At 29.8% G+C, this 22,348-nt stretch overlaps 3 protein-coding genes across 7 annotated transcripts; 1 reads left to right on the forward strand and 2 right to left on the reverse strand.

The window, feature by feature from the left end:
• Positions 1-5,129: 5,129 nt before the first annotated feature.
• Positions 5,130-7,756, reverse strand: SGP1 (Ras-related small GTP-binding family protein). The gene is made up of 6 exons (XM_047293629.2): positions 7,153-7,756; positions 6,706-6,826; positions 6,469-6,565; positions 6,322-6,361; positions 5,914-5,997; positions 5,130-5,592 (listed from the first exon to the last, which is right to left on the reverse strand). The coding sequence occupies exons 1-6, from the start codon at positions 7,489-7,491 to the stop codon at positions 5,428-5,430; spliced, it is 846 nt and encodes a 281-aa protein (XP_047149585.1). The 5' UTR covers positions 7,492-7,756; the 3' UTR covers positions 5,130-5,427.
• A 4,670-nt stretch (positions 7,757-12,426) lies between these two features.
• CHL (chloroplastic lipocalin) lies at positions 12,427-15,085 on the forward strand. The gene is made up of 5 exons (XM_047293615.2): positions 12,427-12,577; positions 13,127-13,253; positions 13,609-13,851; positions 14,152-14,442; positions 14,668-15,085. Exons 1-5 carry the CDS (start codon positions 12,522-12,524, stop codon positions 14,944-14,946), a joined length of 996 nt encoding a protein of 331 aa, XP_047149571.2. The 5' UTR covers positions 12,427-12,521; the 3' UTR covers positions 14,947-15,085.
• A 2,656-nt stretch (positions 15,086-17,741) lies between these two features.
• Positions 17,742-20,665, reverse strand: LOC124821670 (hexon). Of its 5 annotated transcripts, none has more exons than XM_047293603.2 (2): positions 20,385-20,665; positions 17,742-19,199 (listed from the first exon to the last, which is right to left on the reverse strand). In XM_047293603.2, exon 2 carries the CDS (start codon positions 19,158-19,160, stop codon positions 18,639-18,641), a length of 522 nt encoding a protein of 173 aa, XP_047149559.1. In that variant the 5' UTR covers positions 19,161-19,199; positions 20,385-20,665; the 3' UTR covers positions 17,742-18,638. The 5 variants fall into 5 exon arrangements, with proteins under 5 accessions (XP_047149559.1, XP_047149550.1, XP_047149561.1 ...); XM_047293594.2 differs by lacking the exon at positions 20,385-20,665 and adding an exon at positions 20,225-20,378; XM_047293605.2 differs by lacking the exon at positions 20,385-20,665 and adding an exon at positions 20,081-20,222.
• Positions 20,666-22,348: the final 1,683 nt, after the last annotated feature.

Genomic DNA, 22,348 nt, shown 5'->3' on the forward strand with positions numbered 1-22,348 from the left:
TGTGAAAGTAGATGGGCCTAATGGCTGTTTGTGGATGACATTTAAGAGGCCATAGAAGCCCACAATACTTTTATGGATAAGGTTTTCAAGATCAGAAGCAAGAAGTAATCTAGTTTCCTTACTATTTTTTAACAAAAATGATTTTATATATACTTCATATTTTTTAGTTTTGGAAAATAATTTTTATAAAATATGGATATTATTACTTTGATGCTTAACAAATTTTTGTAAACACTTTACCTCTATTATTTTATCCTTTAATCTCTTTATTTTTTTACAAATATAAACGTCAACTTAAAATATCTCTAAAAATGAAAAAAAAAAGATTTCCAATGAAAACACATATATTACACGTGTGTTTACTTTTTTTTTTCTTTCATAATAACAAAAAATTATAAAATTATAATTATAAAAATCAATATAAATAAATTTTATTTATTTTGTAGGTATTTTTTTATTATAAATAATTATTTTAGTTTAACAGAATATTTAAACTTAACAAAAAAAAATAAATCCAAAAAATTGTTAAATTTTAAAAATTAATAATAAGTTAATTATTTTAATTAAAAAATAGTTACTTAATAAAATTATAAAAACAAATGTAGACGCCAAAAGGAAAATTTCTTTGTCTAATGGTATAGATATTTTTTGGTTTGAAACAAATTTCTAAATTTTAGTTTGTCAAAATTTTCCATATAAAAGACTTCTGTGTTCCTTATTTTAAAACATTAAATTGTATATAATTATATATATAATTTGGGTTAAGGGAGTTTGAATGAATTTGAAAACTGGAATAAAATGACAAATTTAAGCTCATTGATTACAAATAAATAAAAATCATTTGTAATCGCACACAGTATTTTTTTTTTTTCAATCAATGTGCCGAATTTAAACAAAAATGAAATATCTGTAACGTTCTCATGTCTAGTTCAATAAATTAAAAAGAAAGACATAACGGTAAAAGTATACTTAAGACATTCTTATTATAAAATATGACATGACAACTATGCTCATAATTTTAACATTTAAATCTTATTAAAATGTGTCGTATTCCAAAATAAAATAAAATAAAAATTATGTTTACATGATGAGTCTAGTTCAATAAATTTAATCTATTTTGGTAGTTTTATGAAAAAAATATAATTGATTATAGTTTTTTTTTCCTTTCTACTTTTTTATTTAATTAATATAACATTATTTACATATTTTCTTCTTTTTAACTTTTCACTCTCTTTTTTTTTATTCATGAAATTTTAAATAAAAAGAGTTACATCATTATCAAATAATAAATTGCACTCTTAATTTAATAATTCAAATAAATTATAACATATTACATAAATTGCCCCTAATGTGAAAAGGTGGACCAAACCACCATTGAATAATAATATTTATCAGAGTAATAATATTTATAAACTTTTAGTCTAATATTAAAAAAAATAGAAAAACTGCTTTTATTATTTTTTGCATATTTCATTCGTTTCTTTGTCTGTGCTTACTTTTTATCTACCTAATTTACACAAAATATTTTCTTTATATTTTTCATCCGTGTCTAAGATTCTATCACACTAATACTTAATATAGTTATTTTATTTTTTATCTTTCTTTTTCTCTTTTAAAGGTAAAAAACACTTTTACAGTCTCAAGTTTTTAAATTTACTCTTTAATTCAAACACATCCTTACTACCGCGGTCTTAACAATCATTCAATGTAACCAGAAATTAATAAAATAATTAATGACGAGACTTCAAAACAGTTACATTCATTTTAATCAATGAACATTGATGTAATTCATTAATGATAAGACTTGAATTAAATTACATTTAGTTTAAATTCATTAATATTAATGTCATTCATTAACGAGGAAAGATAGGATGATTATATTTTTTACTCACATTAAATGTGAGTTACTTCATTAAATTAAAATAATGTTAGTCTTTAATTTTTTTAGTTGTCAGTTTTTTAACAAAAAGGTGATTTGAATTAATTTGAGTAGATTTGATGGTAATTTTTTTGTTGTTTTTTTGAGTGAATTTGTGGGTAACTGAGAATTGATTTGAAAGTAAAGTTTCTGAGAATTAGTGTAGGATTAGATTGATGTGACAGATAAAAAAAATTTGTTTAATTGTTAGAAATTAAAGATTACCAAAATACCCTTAGAAATTAATGTGATATAAAATGATAATTGTTAATGTTATTTTTAATTGTAAAAAAGTTTATAAAGAGTAAAACATTAATATTAATTATTAAAATTTATTTTAAAAATGAAAAAATTATAATTTAGTAAAATGAAATTATTTTTAAATTTAATATTTTTTGTAATATAATTTATTATGAATTATTTGATAATCGTTAATATTATATATAATTGTAAAAAATATTATAAGAAAAAAAGAAAAATGAATTTTTAAGATGGAAATAAATTGTATTATTATTATTATTATTATTATTATATGTTTATTATGCACCAAACAATTCTTCGGTTTCATGGAGGAATAGGCGAGCCATCATAGGTGGAGGATCTGTCAAAGATTGAAGAGAATGTCTGGAATCTGCAGATCTCGACGGAGAGGTTCGCGATCTCCTCACCGATTCGCGGTTCGACTCCATTCGCTTCCTTTTCCTCTGATTTACGGCCGGATCTCCTCCCTCCGACGATGTTCAAAGGGCATTAACACCCTTCCTCCACCTGCGTCTATGTCTGCGTCGACGGCCGTAAACACGCTTCTGCTAAGCCACTTATGGCGACTGAACAAGTATTCCAGGTATGGGGAACCGGTGATTGGAACCGGAACAAAGAGGTGCCCTCCGTAGAACTGGATACGAAGCACGTAGACCCGAGGCGCAAAACTATAACAACCTTGCCTGGAACCGGATACGCGAAGCATGAAACCGAATACACCTCCTTCGCAAATTCTTCCAAAAGCTGGAACCGGATACGCGTAACAGTGGAACCGAATACATGAAGATCTCTTCTGCTTCAAGCTTTCGCCTTCTTCATCCGGTTGCCTCCTCCTCATCAACCGCCTTCTTCCTCGTCCAAACATCAGTTAACACACACCAAACTTATCTATACATGCCTTTAAAATGGTCATGGAATTATAAAAATAGCACAAGGAGATACATGACTTTTCAGTATAAATCATCGCAAATCTTTGCAAAATTGCGAGATGCTAAAAATAATCCAATCTCGCAAATCCCTACTTTTCTCTATTTTTCATTCTTCACAAATAAGTCCAAGGAACAACATTTCTCACACAAATTTATCTTCGGTGATTCTCGTATACACCGTGAAAAATGTAAGGACTTTTTTTATCAGAATTTTTTACGACAATTTTTTAAACAACTTTTTTCGATTTTACAGAAAATTCATTCTTTTACATATTTTATACGAATTTGTTTAGCTGATTTCAAAATTCAGTACTTTTACTGTGAAATTATCTATACAAGAAATTTGGTTTGTCACGTCAGTTCGCTTTAATAGTAGATTTTTCTTTTCAATATTTACTTTGTTGAAGTAAAGAAACTCATTAATAACTCACTATAAACAAATTTCTAAGTTAAACACGATATTAATTACTCTTATATTTATATACGGTTCTTAATATTTAATTATTTTAGACATAAATAGCATGAAAAGAATGATCTTATAAAATATTTCAGTAAATTAAAGAAAAAATGTTACTTTTTTTTTTCAAAATAACCATAAACCACACTTAAAAAGAAAAAAAAGAGAGAGAAAGAAATACATCATAAAATATGTTTAAAGTATTAAAATAATATGCAAAAAATCTATATTTACACAAATCAGAATAAATGTTTTATTTGAATCAAACAGATTTCTCAGTAAAGGATTGTGAGCCCTTTTCTATATATATCTTTCAATTTCATTGCAAAAGGAATCACCTTGATAATTTTTTTCCCTGCAAAACTTAATTCTCAATGACCTTATTATATAGTCAGCCATGAAAGATTTTCTTAGTCTGTTGCCATTGGAGTTGCTTATAGTCATCATTTCACTCCTTCCCTTCAAGGAAGCGGTGAAAAGTTCTGTCCTTTCTAAAAATTGGTTGAAAGCATCAAAGTCTAAAAAAAATGTAGAGTTTAATGAACTTTTTTTTTGTTAAACCTGACCAATCTTTTGAGACCAGACAAGTCCAGAGAAGAGCTTTTCTTGACTTCATCGAAATTTGGATTGAAAACCACATAGGAATTGTGTTGGACAAGTTTTCTTTGAAGATGTCAACACAACAAGATGTGGGGGACATCATTGATCAATGTGTTGGTTTTGCAACACAGTAAGGTGAAAAAATTAACACTTGACTCTGCTGATTGATGGAGAAAGGACAAAAAATATAACAACTTATCAACAGTAATAACGCAGGACCAAAAATATAACAATTTATCAAACAGTAATAACGCAGCGGAAATTCAATCTCCCTTTATTGTGAGAATATGTGAAGAGCACCAAACAAATAGAACAAAAATAGAATCCAAAGCACAAAGAGATACCAACAATTTTTAGCGTGGAAAACCTCTCAATGCAAGGGTAAAAACCACGAGTCGTCCAGACCAAAGAAAAATCCACTATGATCAATAATAGGGTACAAAAGAGTCTCCAATAATAACACCAAATGACGTGTTCAATAAGCCAATTTAAATAAGCACAAATGCTTACAAACAAGAACAAAGAATATGAAAAATCTCCAAAACAGGACTGCTGGTGCGGGACTGATTTCTCCCAATATAGACCTCCGATTGACGATCCAAACGGTCACAATAAAGAACCATATGTCTGAAACCTACTGTCCAAAAATCAGCTCGATCCAACGGTGAACGACTTCACAACGACGAAAACACAAGTGCAGGTTTAGGGTAATGCGGGAATGACTTTCTCTATTTCTTTTTCTCTTACTTTACTTTTACCTCTATTCAAATTACTCTAATGTGCCCTACTAATTTGACCCATCTCTATTTGATCGATAATATTATTCGGTGTGATTATTCTTTTATAGAGTTTTAGAATGTATTTTTGGGATGTTATATCAATCATAATTATACAATAATAAAAAAAATTGTTAGATATTATATTTCTAGCATTCGAGAAACAAAAAAGAATTACAGAAAAAATATGCAGAAATAGAACTTCTCTTTCTTTATAAGTAGAGGTGGAAAAATATGAATGCCTGTGGGCTTTGACCTCAGCCACAACAGGGGAAGATAGACAGAAAAACCGAGACACAACATCTCACGTTATCACTCTCTACAGAAGTGAAGTCAAAATGGCCCGTTGAAACATGGAATTTGTAGGTACCTAGGTGGTCAAGATTCCTAGTCAATAAGAAAAACTGGACATGTTTTCTTTCTCATTCTATTTTTTTTATTCTCCTTTTCCCTGCTATGTACACATAAATAACTATGTAAAGAAATTTAGAAGTCAATTATGGGTTCTCCAACTCTCAGATTTCTTTCCACTGTCCACGGCAGGTTAAAGAGCTTGGCCATGATGAACTTGAAAATTTTGTTCACATTTATGTTGTGTGTTGCACTTGAAAAGAAAAGGGTTGCCTTCATTGCCTTTGCATACGCCCTTGCCTGTAGGAATAATGTGTTAAATTTCAAAAAAAGCCAAGGAATGTGATTGAAAGTAAGACTTCAATTAAAGTCATAACTCGTAATTTGTGCCAAAAAAGGAAAGTAATGGAATTTGAACGTCACTGATCAGACTTTAATCAGCATGTAGGTCCCAAAGTTAATGCTAAACGCGGAAACACAAAGGTTGATAAATTTCATGCCGAGGTTTCAAATATGACTAGCATTTATTACAACAATTTTTCTCTGTTTCTGAGTCAATCAAGGATTCATCAATAGGGGAAAATGAAAAATGACCAATCCTGGTAATTATTATTCATCTACCTGTGTTACAATTGTCCACTGCACATCTGGGGGTAGTCTAACAAAATCATCAAACTTGGTTCCTATCAGAATTGGGATTGCACTCTGTAAAATGAACAAAATGACATAAAAATGTGCCAAAAATTGTCATTATGGTATCTTAATTAGTATACCATCAGATCCTCTCTCTGTTTAGTGTTGATGCAAAAATCAATGCTTCTGACAGTATGCAGTATAATGTAATAATGCAGATACTGTATCTGTATATGCACTACTTCGGATCTTGTCTCGTTTTTTTAAAAAGAGTTTCCATGCGAAAAGACTTTGGAAACTACACTTTAATTTAAAAAGTGGCAATCACTTTATGAAATAAATTGAATTCAAATAGTACCACTACTGTACAAGCCCTGCAAAATTAAATTATGGTACCTGATTCCACTTTCTTGCTTCACTATACCATCCAACAACACTGCAGGAACATAGCAACGGACAAGAAATGCAGAATCATTATTTCTGAGTTACGTTTCTAAAAGCACTACACCAAACTCATCACACAGATAATATCTCTCAGCCTACCTATTTAGTGTACAGCGACTGGTGAGATCGAACATAATCAAAATTGCAACTGCATCTTTACAAGCCATGGGAATTTGATCCAGGGACCTTTTATCACCTACACACGCCACATGATACTTCACCATCAATGATCAATTAACACAACACACCCAGAAAACTAAAAAGAATAGAAACAGGAAAAGCAAAATGTAAAAAGTACACATAAAGGAAAAGAAAGGTAAAGTTTAAGCAAAGCACCTGCAACATCCCATATTCTAAACGAAATGCGTGCTCCTTGAACAGACAAAGTTTTGTCCATCAGATTCAATCCTTCCATCTGTAGACTCATCTTTTCTTGTTCATTCCCTACATACTTGATCTGGTAACAGGAATTCACACAATAACCGCAAGCTAGTTAGACCCTTTCACTGCTACCACACTTGACCCATTTCAGAAGAAATAAATAGCTATCTATGTACGCAAAATCTAACCCGCAAATAACTTCAAAATCACGTCAAAGTTAAATTCTAATCTATCAATACGATAGAGTTAAATTTTTTATCTTCAACCCAAATACTGATTCTCGTATTCAAATTATTCTTTTACAGACATACACATAACCTAAAATCGAAACCAGACCTTTAAGAAACATAATTATATCTGAATCATACGATGTTTTGAATGTAAAGTTAGAAACAAGCGTACCACAAAAGTAGTTTTCCCAATATGGCAATCACCCAACAAGCTGATCTTGAGGTTCACCAAATCGGAGTCGGAGTCATAGCCGCAAGTGGCGGCAGCGAGGAAGGTGTCGGAGTCGGTGGCGAGAGGCAAAGAGGACGATGGGTCCCGGAGCGGTAATTTCCGGTAGTGGGGTGGCCTTCCGGCGACGGAGCAAACGATAATTCTATTCCAAATGAAACGAAAAAATTGGCCGACGAAAGATACCCTTTTTAGGACACCCCACCGGACGTCGACCTGAACGAACTTGCGGCAGAGCTGAGACATCTTTCTAGTGGTTCGGTGAATGATCTTGGCCATCATGGAGCATGGTTTCCTGTGGGCAAAATCAAAACTTTCGCAAAAACAGATACTACTCAGTACCTATTATCTTCTTCTTTCGTGTAGTTGTTCTTCGTTGATGATGTTCCTGTTGTGCGGTTCGTTTGGTCTTGTTTGGGTTCTGGTCCCACTGTTTGATATAGGGGACAGTTGACCGGTATTTTTCACTTCGCTTTCCCAAACGCTCCCTATTGCCGCCTTCTTGGTTTCTGCGTAGGGAGGCCTTACTGGGTGAGTACTGGTAAGAGCAAAACACTTCACGTAATTTATACTATTTTTCACACAAAAATACTACTTTTACCAAAATGTTCTTCAAAGATCTAAACCATCATTTCAGTTCATCACGCACAAAATTTCTCACAAGTTATAGCAATATCAAAAGATTCATTAAATAAAAAGTGAGACCAATTAAAATTTTCCATTTTTAATCAATTTCAATAATTAATTAATAAAAAAAGACCATCAATTTTAGAAACTAATTTATTACATGCCACTGTGTGTTACACTTTTAAAAGCTAAAATGATGACTTACTTACCTTTTTTTTATCACATCAATTACTTTTTGTGAAATTTATGTCTTCTTTTGTCATGGTTTGTTGTATAAGAAAATGGAACAACTGTGTTATGGAATGTGGCAAGAGAGAAGTATATTTATGTCTGTGAATCGGAGCATCTTGTGGAGTGTGGCGTTTAAGGATAGGATAAGGCCACGTGGCTTTATTTAATTTTTAATCCTTATTCGTTAATGATAATAATTACAACAACAACATCCATTGATGACTGAAAAAGTAGGAAATAATATTAATTTCACGTATTCTTCTTCATTATTATTAGCATTCTAGTAACAGTTTGAATCGAAAGCCTAAAGAAAATGATTACATGTCTTAGAGTCTATCAATCAATATTGTAATGACTTCATTTGATGCTAAAATGACAAATTAAACAAACAATTCAAAACAGTTATTGAACCATTTTTATAAATTTCAAAGTTGAAATTTAATTATATGCGATCTAGTTTGAAAAAATTTACTATATTCAATAATGGTAGTAAACTTAAACACAAATATATACCAAAAAAGGTAAACATTTAATATTTAGCGTGTTAATAACACAAGAATATTTAGCATGTTGGACACGTCTAATTATATTTGAAGTTAAACGCGCTTTTGAATTAGATTTGGAAAAGTCAATTAGAAATGATAAAGGTAAAATTAGTTAAAAATAAAAGTGACGATAATTGGGAATTTGCAATGGTAATTATATGATTAGTGGAAGTGGGTATAGTAGAGCATCAATTTGGTTGTATGATTAGTGACAAATTACAGAAATGATAATGTGATTGGTGGATCTGAATCTACAGAATATAAAAGTTAAAACTATTTGATAAAGGAAAAAGGCTGCCACACCTTCTTTAACTTTTCTCTGCAAATTTAAAACATTCTTATTATGAAATTAAAATATATACCATAATAGAGAGACCGTATAATTTCAGTATTTGAATGATTCTATATGTATATACGGTGTCGTCCGAGGAAGTTGACGTTGATTTGATCACCGCAACTACATAGGAAAAACCTTCGTACGAGATAAGTTAGTGGAAATCAATTTCACTTTGTCGTCGCTTTTGGAGAGATGGAGAACACCACATGAGATCTTAAACCTATTATTTAATTAACTATGGAATCTTGGTAATTCCAAAAAATGTTACCCTAATCCAACCTAAATCCATCACTAACCTCAGACTTCAACTAGGAAAATGCTACATTCTTTTTAACGTGGTCCACATATATATATTAATATATTATATAAAATAAACGTGTAGCTATGGAGCTAGAGCAAGGCATCTAAAGTTTTATTGATTAATTAAATTAATCCACCAACCTATCTTTCTATAAGAATTTTTTATAGTTTTTAATATGAATTTATTTTGTTAGTTACACAGATGATGGGTTTGGGATAATGAAATAAATGGAAAGCTTCATACCAAACTGATCATACTCGTAGAGCAGTATGTAACCACCGCTAACCACTGCCAATATAATTCCACTAACTTTTTTTTATATATAATAAATATCTTAATGAATATCTAAAATTTAAGATATTGTTTTAGTTAAATTATGCTAACTTGCACGGAACTATGAGGAGTGTGGTTGATAATGTTTATTAATTATGATACAAAGTGAACCAACTTCAGTGTAGGTTTATTATAGATGTTGATGGATATTAGTAGCAGAAGAAGAAGATGACGAAGACACGTGGCAGAAAGAGAAAGAAGATGAAAATCAGACGGCTTGAAATTATGGTAATTGCATGACGTGTGATTGAGTGAGTATGGTGTTATAGGGTGATTGATTTTTGACGGTGGAAGTTTGGTAGAGTTTGAAAGTGGGTTTTGCAAAGTTGGGGTGTTCCTTTTCCTGAAATTCTATCATGCGTCTACCATACGTGAAATGCTTTTGCTCCATTTGCATACCATCTTTCTACAAAATCGTCTTAAACTTCCACGTTTAATTTCTCATCAAGCGTTTATATTTTATTAAACTTTCACATTAAATGTATTTTTCCCTTTTTATGGCTTTAATCTATAAATGTATATTTTTCCAATTTGAAAAATAGTTATGTTTTGATTTAAATTTGGGATCTATGAAATGAAAATCGAAAAATACTAAGTTAATAGAATAAGAAGTTCTTAGTAAAATTAGTTAGCCGATGAATATATATATATATATATATATATAAATATTATAAACAAAGGTATATTCTGAGATAGTTATAATCATATGTTTTTAAGTAGATTTTGAACTCTTGTTATATTTTTCAAGAGTAAAAATATATAAATAAATAATATAATGATTAAAATAAATAGTGAATTATAGAAGGAAGGATATATGGCTTTTCTTAATTAAAACATCCAGACAAAAATAATATTATCATCATCTTTTTAAATCACGTTACTTATAAGTTGCAATTTTTTTCCAACTTAATGAGATAATGTTTTTTTTTATCAATCACACATTCTTTAGTTAAATAAATTTATAAACTAATTCAGTTAATAAAAAAAGTAAAGTCGTTTCTCAAACACGTAATTTTTTACTACCGAACATAAATATATATGTATATTGTATGTAATTAATTATGTATTTTACAAGCAAACAAAATATATAACGTTGATTCTCACTTCATTTTATAATAAGACGTATTAAATTTGGAATCGTGTTCAACAAACTTTTGTATATTTATTATACTGTTTTCAGTTCAGCACACAATTTTTGTTGTTCATTGATTAAGATTGGATTCCATTGACCAATTCGAGGAAAGTATTGAACTATTGAAGAAAAGTATAATCTTTTTTTAGGTAAATAATTATTTTCTTAAGAAAATGTGGGGTAGTAATTTATTTTGAAGGGATTCCCTCAACGAACTTGATCGAAGTATTGAAGAAAAGTATAAATCTTTTTAAAATAATAATTATTTTCTTAAAAAATATGCATGAATTTATTTTTATTTGAAAACAAAAATAATTATAATAATATTGAGTTATATTTGTGAAAACGTATAGTTAAATTTATTATTGTATTAATTGAAGTGTTATAAAAACAAATTTATAAGAGTTTAAGAAAAGAAACAATATCTTATCACTATGAAACCTGTGTAAAATTCATGCATTGAAGTAAGTTTATAGAGTATATAATAAAGCAAAAACCACATTTTTAGAGGTTTTTTACGTTCAAAGGTTGTCTATATAACCAATTTTTTCCCATATTTTCTTCAATTATTTCACATGTTGTCTACAAATTTAGGTTTAGCATTAATTTTCCCGTTAACTTTTTGGTTTTGATCTGTCGGTTTGATAGAGACTGAGATTGTGCTTATTATTTATTTCCTTATATAACCCAAAATAAACAACGTGATTAGCAACTGCAACAAATTCACTTACTAAGCTTAAATTAAATATAATTTTGTTTATAAATTAAAAACAACTTACACAAATTTCCAAGGTAGTTTGATATTATTCTTATAATTTAATCTTGGTTGTTTGTGTGATAATATTTACGTATAAGTTATAAGCCTTCAATTTTAATCAGTAAATAGGACCAAAAAAAAACTAGGAAAAATGTACCTAAATTATTTGGTTTTATATATCTCATCTAAACTTCACGTTTGAAAATCCAAGCAAAATATTTTTTATTACACTTTTTCGAAAGTAAAAATGTACCTAAATTGTTTCCTTTTGACTTTTTTTTTTGTTACTAAATTTATAAAATTGTGTTGCTCTATTTAATTTGACAATTTTTTTAAATAAATTTAAGGAAAAATACTTATTGAAGAAAATGTGTTCAAAAGTATTGATGTAACACTTACTTTTAGTATGGGTGTTAGGAGGAAGTCATTGTTCAATACCAACTGTTAGTTAACTTTAGAAGAAGAGTAAAGTAGCAAGCTAGTTAATAATGAGGTTGTATAGTTTGTTCAGGCAATTTCTTCATATACCTCATAAAATTTTTAACATATTTTCATTATTTTTTTTATTTTTTTAAACATAATTTTTAGATTTTGGATTTTGGATTTTATATTTTGAATTACAAAATAAAAATTCATTATGAATTGAATAATTTGAAATATAACATATTTTGAATTATACAATATAGAATATAATTATTTTTAATTTAGTTTGTACATTTTTGAAAATATAAAAAAATTATATTTTTGATTGTGTATTCTGGTATACAAAATAAAAAAGGCATTCTGGAAATACAAAATTTACATTCTAAGGAATACAATAATTCATTGAGGTGCAGGAAGAAACTGCCGTTGATTGATAGAATGGGCCTTGAAGTGAAGGCCCAGTTAAAAAAAAACAGAAATATTAGGCAGGCCCAGTTTCATTCATGGGACCTTAGAGGACGATGTTTCAAGAGGATCTTTTGTCACAGAAACCAAACCTTGGACATTAGAAAGAAAGTTCAGAATGGGGCAACTTTGGACAAGACAACTAGTGAAAACACAAAGACATGGTAGAGGTTCTTCTACGAGCATCACCTCCTCCACCTCACTCTTCTTATCCCAGGTAACAAATTTTACTCTTTTATCTCCTTTACACTTAATTGATCCTTGTAATCAATCTGTTTGCTCAAAAAGCTTTTCTTTTTGTTATTATGTCCCTTTATTTGTTTTACAATTCTGGAACACCCCTTATGTTTTTCTCCTAATTTGAAGTATTTTAGTAATTAGTTGTTTTTTTTCAATGTTTGTCGAAGAAGACTCTCTTTTTGTGCTTCAATTTCCTGATCATGTTATGTAGCTTTTCAATGTTCATGTACTCACCATTACTGAATGCATTTTCCATTTTGTACTCCCAGAATTTTGTCTTGTAATAACCAGCTTTTAGTTAGTTAGATGGTACACCACTTTATCTTTTTTCCCTCTCATTGTGGTCCTCCTCTTTCATTGGGATTTTGATGGCATTTTCTGCCACCTTAAAAGTAGATGCTGTTAAATATCAACTCTTGATTTCCAAAACAAGATGCGCAATCTGGGACTGTTTGAGTGATTTTTTTGTAATTTGTTTTTCGGTTTCATTATTGTTCAAATGGGATGACATTTTTTTTTGTTCCAGACAATGCAGGACAGTTTCAGGAAGAACATCGGTAAGGTGCTCGTTGGAAGTCCCAAGTAAGGTTCTGACCAAACATGTCTTATCTGGGCTTGCTGCTTCTTTGATCTTTGTTTCTCCAGCAAATCAGGTTTGTATCTTTTTGTATTCAACAATCCAAGAGTGTTGCGTTTTACAACTCAATTGAGCACGCAATTCCATGAAGTCATATCTCAAATACCGATCAGGAAGACTTATCTAACATTTTCACAATATTGTTTTCCTGAACTCATGATAACAAGGTTTTAAATCACGGTCACAGTTTTTTAAAACATGGCATGACAGTAGTTTATAGAGATAATTTCTGTTACAAAGGTGGGATATTATTATGTAATTGTGGCAAATAGAGAATATTTTTAACTCAAAAAAAATATATCTAGAAATAGGTGTTTATTATTATGACGAATGAGTTGTTTTAAGTATTTGTTTATTTATTTCATCAACAGTCTGTTGCAGCAGATCTATCTCGTGCTCAAAATAATATATGTCAAATTGCCAGTGCCAGAGATGCTGCACTTACTTCACCATTTGAGAATGGATCTGATGAAAAGGGTGCAAATCTAATGATGATGAGAGGTATGACAGCCAAGGATTTTGACCCTGTAAGATATGCTGGAAGATGGTTTGAAGTTGCTTCACTTAAACGTGGATTTGCTGGACAAGGCCAAGAAGATTGTCACTGCACTCAGGTAATGCAAAAATAAATATAGCAGTGAATACACTGTACAATATTTGGTTTAGAAAAGAGCTGATTTTATTTATGATCTTCCAACATCTTTCCCTAGCCATCTTCATATTATTCATAACAAACTGTTGAATTTGGAGGCACTGACAGAATCCTAAGTTTGGCTGTTCATTATTTATTATGCATGTGTTGAATGTTCTGTCATTCAGTAGTAGTATACATCTTAGAGATAAGATTTGTCATTTACCTTATTTGGCATTTCAAGCTTCTTCATAGTAATTTGCGTGTACTAATTATATTTCAGGGTGTATATACATTTGATAGGGAAGTACCATCTATTCAAGTTGACACCTTTTGTGTTCACGGAAGCCCAAATGGGTTTATAACCGGAATTAGGGGAAAGGTTCAATGTGTTTCGGAAGAAGATTTGGATAAAAATGAGACACAGCTAGAGAAGCAGGAGATGATCAAAGAAAAATGCTATCTCCGCTTTCCTACATTGCCATTCATTCCTAAGGAACCTTATGATGTGATTGATACTGATTATGACAATTTTTCTCTTGTTTCAGGAGCTAAGGATAAAAGTTTTATCCAGGTATTTACTGAACTTAAAAATACACTTCAAATATTCTTGAATCTTGAACCATGTGTTAAGCAAACATTATAACTTTGTAGTCATTGAACTTCATTCATAAAAGCTTTATCTGAATTTTGAACGATGTCATATGTGACATCTAATGCTATTTGTTAGTTTAGATAAAGAAAAGAAACAACACTGCATCACCCAGTTCTTTGATTAATAGTTATTAATGAATATCAGATATATTCAAGGACACCTAACCCTGGACCTGAATTTATTGAGAAGTACAAGTCTTACCTTGCAAAGTTTGGATATGATCCAAGCAAAATTAAAGATACACCACAGGATTGTGAAGTCATGTCCAATAGTCAGCTGGCTGCTATGATGTCTATGTCTGGAATGCAGCAGGCACTTACAAACCAATTTCCTGATCTAGGACTGAACTCCCCTATTGAGTTTAATCCTTTCACTAGTGTATTTGACACTTTGAAGAAGCTTGTTGAGCTTTACTTTAAGTAGTAACTATGTTTTGTTTTAAGATATTTACTCCTGTAAACAATAGCTAGCTGCTATCATTGATAGCAACCTATGTGTAACATGTAAAGTATGACCTACCTGTATCTGCTGTAATCCTCTGGTATATCGCGTTTTATCTGTCTATGGTGTTTTAACAGAGTTTTGTATGCAAATAACCATGGTGTGGTAGGATTTTACAGCCTCCATACATTTATTAGAATGTAAATATGTTAACCATCTCACACGTCCGACAAGAAAATGTTCTGTAATAGAATCATAACAGAAAAAAGGAAAGATGCTGTCTTTTAGCATTTGACTATAGGCTAAGGTTTTGACTGTGTGCTGGTTAATACAGTGGAGTTTTACTTAAAAATTAAAAGTTGGGTTTAAATCCATGGCCTAAAAATATAAAACTGTTAGTTCTTGATCACAATTTATAAATTTGGTCATCAGAAAGTTATTTCCTTTGCTAAAATTATAATATTGGTTTATAATCTAAATTATAATTGACAGAATGAGTGGTAGCACAGGTTTTTAACTAAAGTGTTGTTCTTGTTTTCTGGTGTTGTGTCTCTTTTTTTCTTTTTTCATAGTTTATGTGCTTCTTAAATATATATTCTTTATAGCAATCACTTAATCATAAACTTATATTTCATGATAAATCCTACAACAAGCAAACTGAATCATATCAATAATGTCTCCCAAATCGAAAGCTCATCAAGTAAAAGTATCAAATTCTACATCAATTATTGTTTTAATTAAACAAAAATAGATTTTGGTATATTAAAACTACAAATGGTAGAAAAGATTTTTAAGTCGAAGTATCAAATCTGAAAAGATTAGCATAGTAAAATCCCGTTGAATAATGTCTGCTTATTAATTTAAGGTTTTGTAAAATTAAATATTTTGTTTCAAATAAAATAAAAGTGAACAGTGTAAGCTAAAGAAACAAAATAATAAGATAAATAGTAAAAGATAAATATAAAGAATATATTCTCTCTACAAGTTGCTAAGCAGTTTTTTAAGCACTTGAAGAATTAACATGTAGATTAAAAAGGATGTAATAGAATATGATATGTAAAACATAAGGTTTGGGTTTTAAAAAAACTATACATATATATGAAACATAGTTTAACACGTAAAAGAAATTAATACTGTAATTAAAAAATTAACACTATAATTAAAAAGGTTATATCTATTATTTTTAAAGTTTGAGATAAAAATATATCAAAGTTGGAGAAAAAAAAATAATTATAATTTTAATATGATGGTAACATTATTTGATAAAAAAATGCCTCAAATTATAACTCACCCAAATATGTGAGATGGATTTCATATTGAAACGTAACAATCCAGAGAGGTTTGTCTTTTTAATATTTTATTATTGCTCAGAGTTGTTAGTTTGATTAATATAAATAAATATTTTTATTTATTAATATGTATGTTTATAAATATGAATCTAGATTTTATATTCTGTCTATTTTAATATATTTTGTATATAACATTATTTTTTTTACTTGTAGTAAATAATAGACTATTACTTTTTAATTTTTTTAATGATTGTAATTATTATATTGAATCTTAATTTTTATAAGATAAATAAACTTTGGACAAAAGAAAGTTATAAATAAACCTTTTATTTTTAATTTATGTGAGTCGATACGTAATTATATAAGAGATTAATCGTGAGATATTTTTTTCATTAGCCCATCCTAACTTATTTATAATGAAATATGTCAAAATAGAATTGATCGACCAACTTCGTCATCTTTAATTACAATATTAGAAGAATTTTTAGACTTGTATTTTTGAAAAGAAATAGTCTCCCTATCTTATTTCTATAGGGAAGTCTTATTTGTTAAATTATATTCTTCATTTTTTGCTTTCTAAGTGTTTTTTTTTTTCATAACATATTTCAGTGTCAGTTTTTTTCTACTATTCAAATTCATTTTTATTTTGATAAATAAATTTTATGTTGATACGCACAAGCCATAAGAACGTTTTTTTGTTTTTTTATAATTTATTTCTAAGACACATTTAATTATTTTTATTTGTTTATAATTATTTAACATTTATATAATTATTATTTAATATTTATATAAATATAATTTATTTATTAATTGATATTTAATATTGGATGAAAGAGGTGTATATTGAATACTTGATATTATCTTTAATATTTTTTTAATTTTAATTTTTTTTGTAAAAAATTTATTCACTTATTATTAGAATAGTAAAAAGTAAAAAAAAATAAAATTATATATATATATATATATATATATATACATGATAATCGATAGAGATGAGACAAAAAATTTACATAATGATAGATGATAATTTTTACTTCAAACATAAGAATAAGATAGTCAAACCCACTAATATCTTTTGTTGTTATCCCATCATGATTACATGTAAACGAAATCATTTTGAATGGCCCATGACAGGAAATAAAAATAGAAATTTTCTTCTTTAATTTTTCATCACCTTCTAAACGATTTTAGCATATAACTATAATAGAAATTGGTCGACTTGACCAAATTAAATTAAATTAAATTAAATTTATTGGAATTGGTTTAGGTTGGGTAATTTAAATTTTGAACCAAACTAAACTAAACCATTTCGATGTATCTAGGCTTTAATTTTGACATTATCAGATTCGCCAAACCTATGGCTAACCTATTTATAGTTAGTTAGTTGTATTATCTCATCATCAACAACAAAAATAGGTATAATTTTGAAAGAAGTCGCAACAAATTCATGCAGATAAGTAGAACAGATCCAAGAAATGGATTCTATAATACCAAGAACAATTAAAATGGATAACATACTATAATACTACAGTTGCAAAACAGAAAAATTTGTCAAGATACATGAATCTTGCATCCTGGTTTTCTTTCTAGGTTGTATTCAAATCACAAGACTTATGAGTCTATGTATGTGATTGTGTGTGACAAAGTGATTTTGCTTTCCTGATTTAGGTAGCCTATGGATGTGATCCTACTATCCCACCTAGCTGCTACTTTTATCTTTCACATGAATCCCATCAGATCCTACCATGTACTTAGGAACATGATGAAACTTAAAAAGGTGGTATAGTAGTTAGGAACTACACTGTTATAACTGCAACCACATGAATGCAGTTTCACATCTCACAGACCTGTGCCATGCATTTCAGATACACAACATAAAGTGAAGCATTCTTGTGAAACCACATCTCCTGCAACACAAGAAATGCCTCAGAGTCTCTGCAGTTTTCCCACTAGAACAAAATCACAAACAACCCTGCATAAATCAAAAGATCATGCTTTCTCCCCAACACAAACCAAACATAGCATGCATAAAGCCACTTCCTTTGACTCAAAAAATATGGCTGGATTTCCCCCAGTGGAAATAGGAACCCGAGGCACAGTAGCATCCCTCATAATGCAAGAAATCGAGTACTTCAGCAGGATTGATTCAAATTCACAAAGGAACAAGTCTCAAATCACAGAGGTGGGTTCCTCCGTTAGTAGTACAAGTTCTAGAACCACAATTGCATCTACAGTAGAAGAAATTACAAAGAAAAAGCGAGTGAGTAGCAGCAGGCTTTTACCAAGTATGTGTTCTGTGGTTGATGTATCAGACAATGGTAGGCCAAATGGGACCTCAGCTTTCGGTTACAGGAATCTGAAGTCTGACACAAAAAAATTCCAGGTTTAGATTATGCTCTCGGATAGCTTTGAAAACCCAAGCTTCTTTAGACGACTTGCTAAGGGTGTAGCCCAAGCCTTTTCTGCACTCCCACATCTTATGTCCACAACTTCAACAATGTTAGGTATTTTCTTATCATTTTTCTCCCTCACTGGAGTTCTGCTCAATGAACATTTATCAGAACCTAGCATGGGTATTGTCTGTGTATTTCTGCCATTTGTTTTTGTTTTTGTTTTCTGGGGCATGCCATTGCCAGGGCCTCTACGGTTTGTGTTTCTACTGCTTCCACTGCTACTGGCTTCAACCGATGATTTTCTTGGTTGTAGTCTTTTTTGGGTTGCACTGCCACAGGGAACTGAAACAGGAAGTGTTTGAGTTTTAGTCCTTGTTGAAGATACCAGCTTCTTTGGGGCAGAAGGAACGTGATCCAATTCCCTTGTCATCAAGGAGCTGATTGTTCCAGTGGTCCCAAGCTTGATGGATCCTCCTCCACCTTTTACAACCTCCACAGTCTGAGCCATGCTCATATTATGAGATTGATGCCCTCACCAGAATTATTCAACGATCTGTTACACAAATTAGTGTCATCAGTGATCTGAGATGTAAAGCTATAAACTTCTCACAAATTTTTTTAATTTGGTTATTCTTCTTTTATTTACATGATTGGACAAACTTTTCTGCAAACAAATGACTTACACAAGTTAAATTAACTCTGAACACCTAATATTTTTCATCAATTACGAGAACTTCTGTAGGAGATGAAGTACATAAGTTAACTTTAACTCGTACAAGACACTCGATTCATTTGATCTTATTTTCTTCTCTTGTAATTCTTTGGGGAAATTAATCAAACAGGACTTGAGTTAGGAAAAAACAAAGAGAAGTGTAATAAATTCTGCAAGGGTAAGAGGGATGGAGAGGGAAGTTGCTAGATTCACTTACAAAAACATGGTTCCAGCATCAAATCAAAAACAGCAGAACAGCAATTCCGAAATAATTAAAAAAAGTAACCCCCACTTAAAATAGATGATGATTCAAGTTGGTTCATTCATAAAATGCAGGTTAACAAGTTGAAGCATCACACACTGTGCATCACGATTTCATAACAAGGTGTTCATAACATCATAACTTCAGGATGAGAATTACAATTCAGCTATAATGAATCAACACACAAAGCAAAAAAAAAGAAAGAATGCCAAATCACAATGGTTAGGCGAAAATGAATCAAATATAAATCACCATTCGTGTATAAAAAAAACCCAGAGAAGGGTAAAAGGAACCCAACTCACCAAAACACAAGCAAAATCAAACGAAACAGTCATCAATTTTGACAACTTGAATAAACATGCATATATATACTAAGAAAACCAACGATATAGTTTCTTTGAGAAAAAATAAAAGCAAAACAAGAATGTATTTGACTTCCAATTCAATCAAATTGCCTCACTTCAAAGAGTGGCAATCTAATTCGAAGAAGTAACAACCCATCACTACACCACAGTGCAGAAGAAAGAAACAGCATTTTAGATCCACAAGAGAGGCATGAAAGATGAAATAAAAGGGGAAAACAAAAATTGGGTATTGTACGCACTGCAAGTTTATGGCTCCACACTTTTGCAAAGTTGCAGATTTGAAACAGACCCATCAGAGGAGGGAACTTTTTGTGGTAAAATTGAGTGAAAGTGAAAGTTGGGAATGAAGAAGATGGAGAAATTAGTGTTCTACAAAAAATCATATCTAATCCAACCTACTTTATTTGACTCTCTCTGTGTGTCTTGTTTTGGACCGTGCGCATCCAATGCTCTTGATTTGACTCATAAGCATCGTCGTGCAAAGGTTAACTTCGCCACCAAATTTTCACAACTCATTATGGACAAATCAAATCATAATCATCAAGGCAAAACACTATGTGAAAATTATTTTTTATTACTTTATTCAATTCACTTTTACGATTCTATTGAGTTTCTTTCATAAATCTTAATATCTTTTTTTCATAAAAAAAAAACATGCAACTTCTAGAGAAAATTATGTAAAATAAGTTATCCAAAATCGAAGTTTGAGATCCCAAGAGAGAAAAGTTCAAAAGTCAGAAAATGAAAGTTGAGAGTTTGCTAAAACACAGATCACGTGGCCTACAAACCGCCCAAGGAGACAGGAACCCACTTGTTACTTACCTGTTCCAAATACTATAATGTGTTTTTTTTAATATATATATATATATATATTATTACTTCAAAATTGCATCTTTGAAACAGACCCAAAACCAAACTGATATCTGCATTTTGGGATGAAGGAAATGTATGCAGTGACTGAACTTTTCATTCAAAAGAAAAAGTATTTTTTATCTTACGTTGTTTCATAAATAATTAATATTATGTGAGCTTTCTGAAAATGTTGCATAATTTTTCAGCAATTTGATGAGTTTAAAAAGCTTTTAATTTGTCTGGTAGAAAACTCCCTCACTCAGTAAATAGCATCGATTGTTGACAGAATGTGATGTGTCTGTCATAGCTTAGCAGGCATTATTTGACAAACTCTGCTCGTCTCATTATGGAGTGTGAACTCTTTGACAAATTTGTTTTTACAAATTTATATTAAATTAATTCTTTTAATAAGAAAATTATTTATTTTAAAATAAATGATATAAATACAGTGATATTTTTTAATTAAAAATTGATATATATATATATATATATATAATTTTAATAATGATTATTATAATGGACTATAATTTTATATAATTCATTATTAAATTTTAAGAAATTAATATCATATTAAAAATAAAATTTAAAATATATTTACAAATTTGTATCATATGTTTAAATTTATTTTTGGATTTTTCGCATACTGTCAGATATGATTTATTTTTTCTGGGCCCTACATGAATTCTAGTGTCCGTTCTTGGAAGAAGTTAATCACAAGATTAATACCGATTTTATAGATGAAATAATGAAACAATAAAAGTAGCAGAATTCATAGAAAAACAGTAATATGGTTTAATTTACACTGTTAAGATTTACTTAAACAGATAAATATTTTTAGTTACCTGTATATTTAATTTTTAGTAAAATTATCCATTATACTTTGTTAATTGTATTATATTTAGGATAATTTTTCTATAATAATGATATTCTCTTGGGATTAAAATGGTCTATTACTCAAACCAGAATAGCGTGTTTGCTCAAATTATAGGAAAAAGAAAAAATGAAGATATAAACGAAAATAAAATAAACAAGTGAGAAAATGAAAACAATATATCACTTTGAAATGCATCAAATATAAGTTCATGTTGATTCACAACATGAAAATGTCATCGTTTTTTTGTCTTTCTTTGATAATGTTTCTTACAAGGATTCATTGAAGCACTTTGATTCTAATCATTTCTCTCATTTTCTTAAAGTATTTCCTATTTTTATACATGTTTTCACATTCAACTCTAGAAAAATAACCAATAAATAATCCCATTCAATAAATATATAAACTTGTGACTACACGATGCAAGATTTTTAAAAATATTATTCTAATAAGATTAATATCGTTGTTTGATTACTACACAAAATCTGTTTGATTCTTTGATACAATTTTAATTGTTAAGTGTTCACTTTTTTTTGTTACATATTAATAGTTCATCCTTTGTATCCCATTTGCTCCTATTCATAAGGTCGTTATCACATAATTCATTTGTACAGAATATCATAAATTCACAATACTGTTC

The sequence above is a fragment of the Vigna umbellata genome, chromosome 1 (genome assembly GCF_029865625.1).
Source record: "Vigna umbellata cultivar VRB3 chromosome 1, Vumbellata_1.0, whole genome shotgun sequence".
Classification (NCBI taxonomy): Eukaryota; Viridiplantae; Streptophyta; class Magnoliopsida; order Fabales; family Fabaceae; genus Vigna; species Vigna umbellata.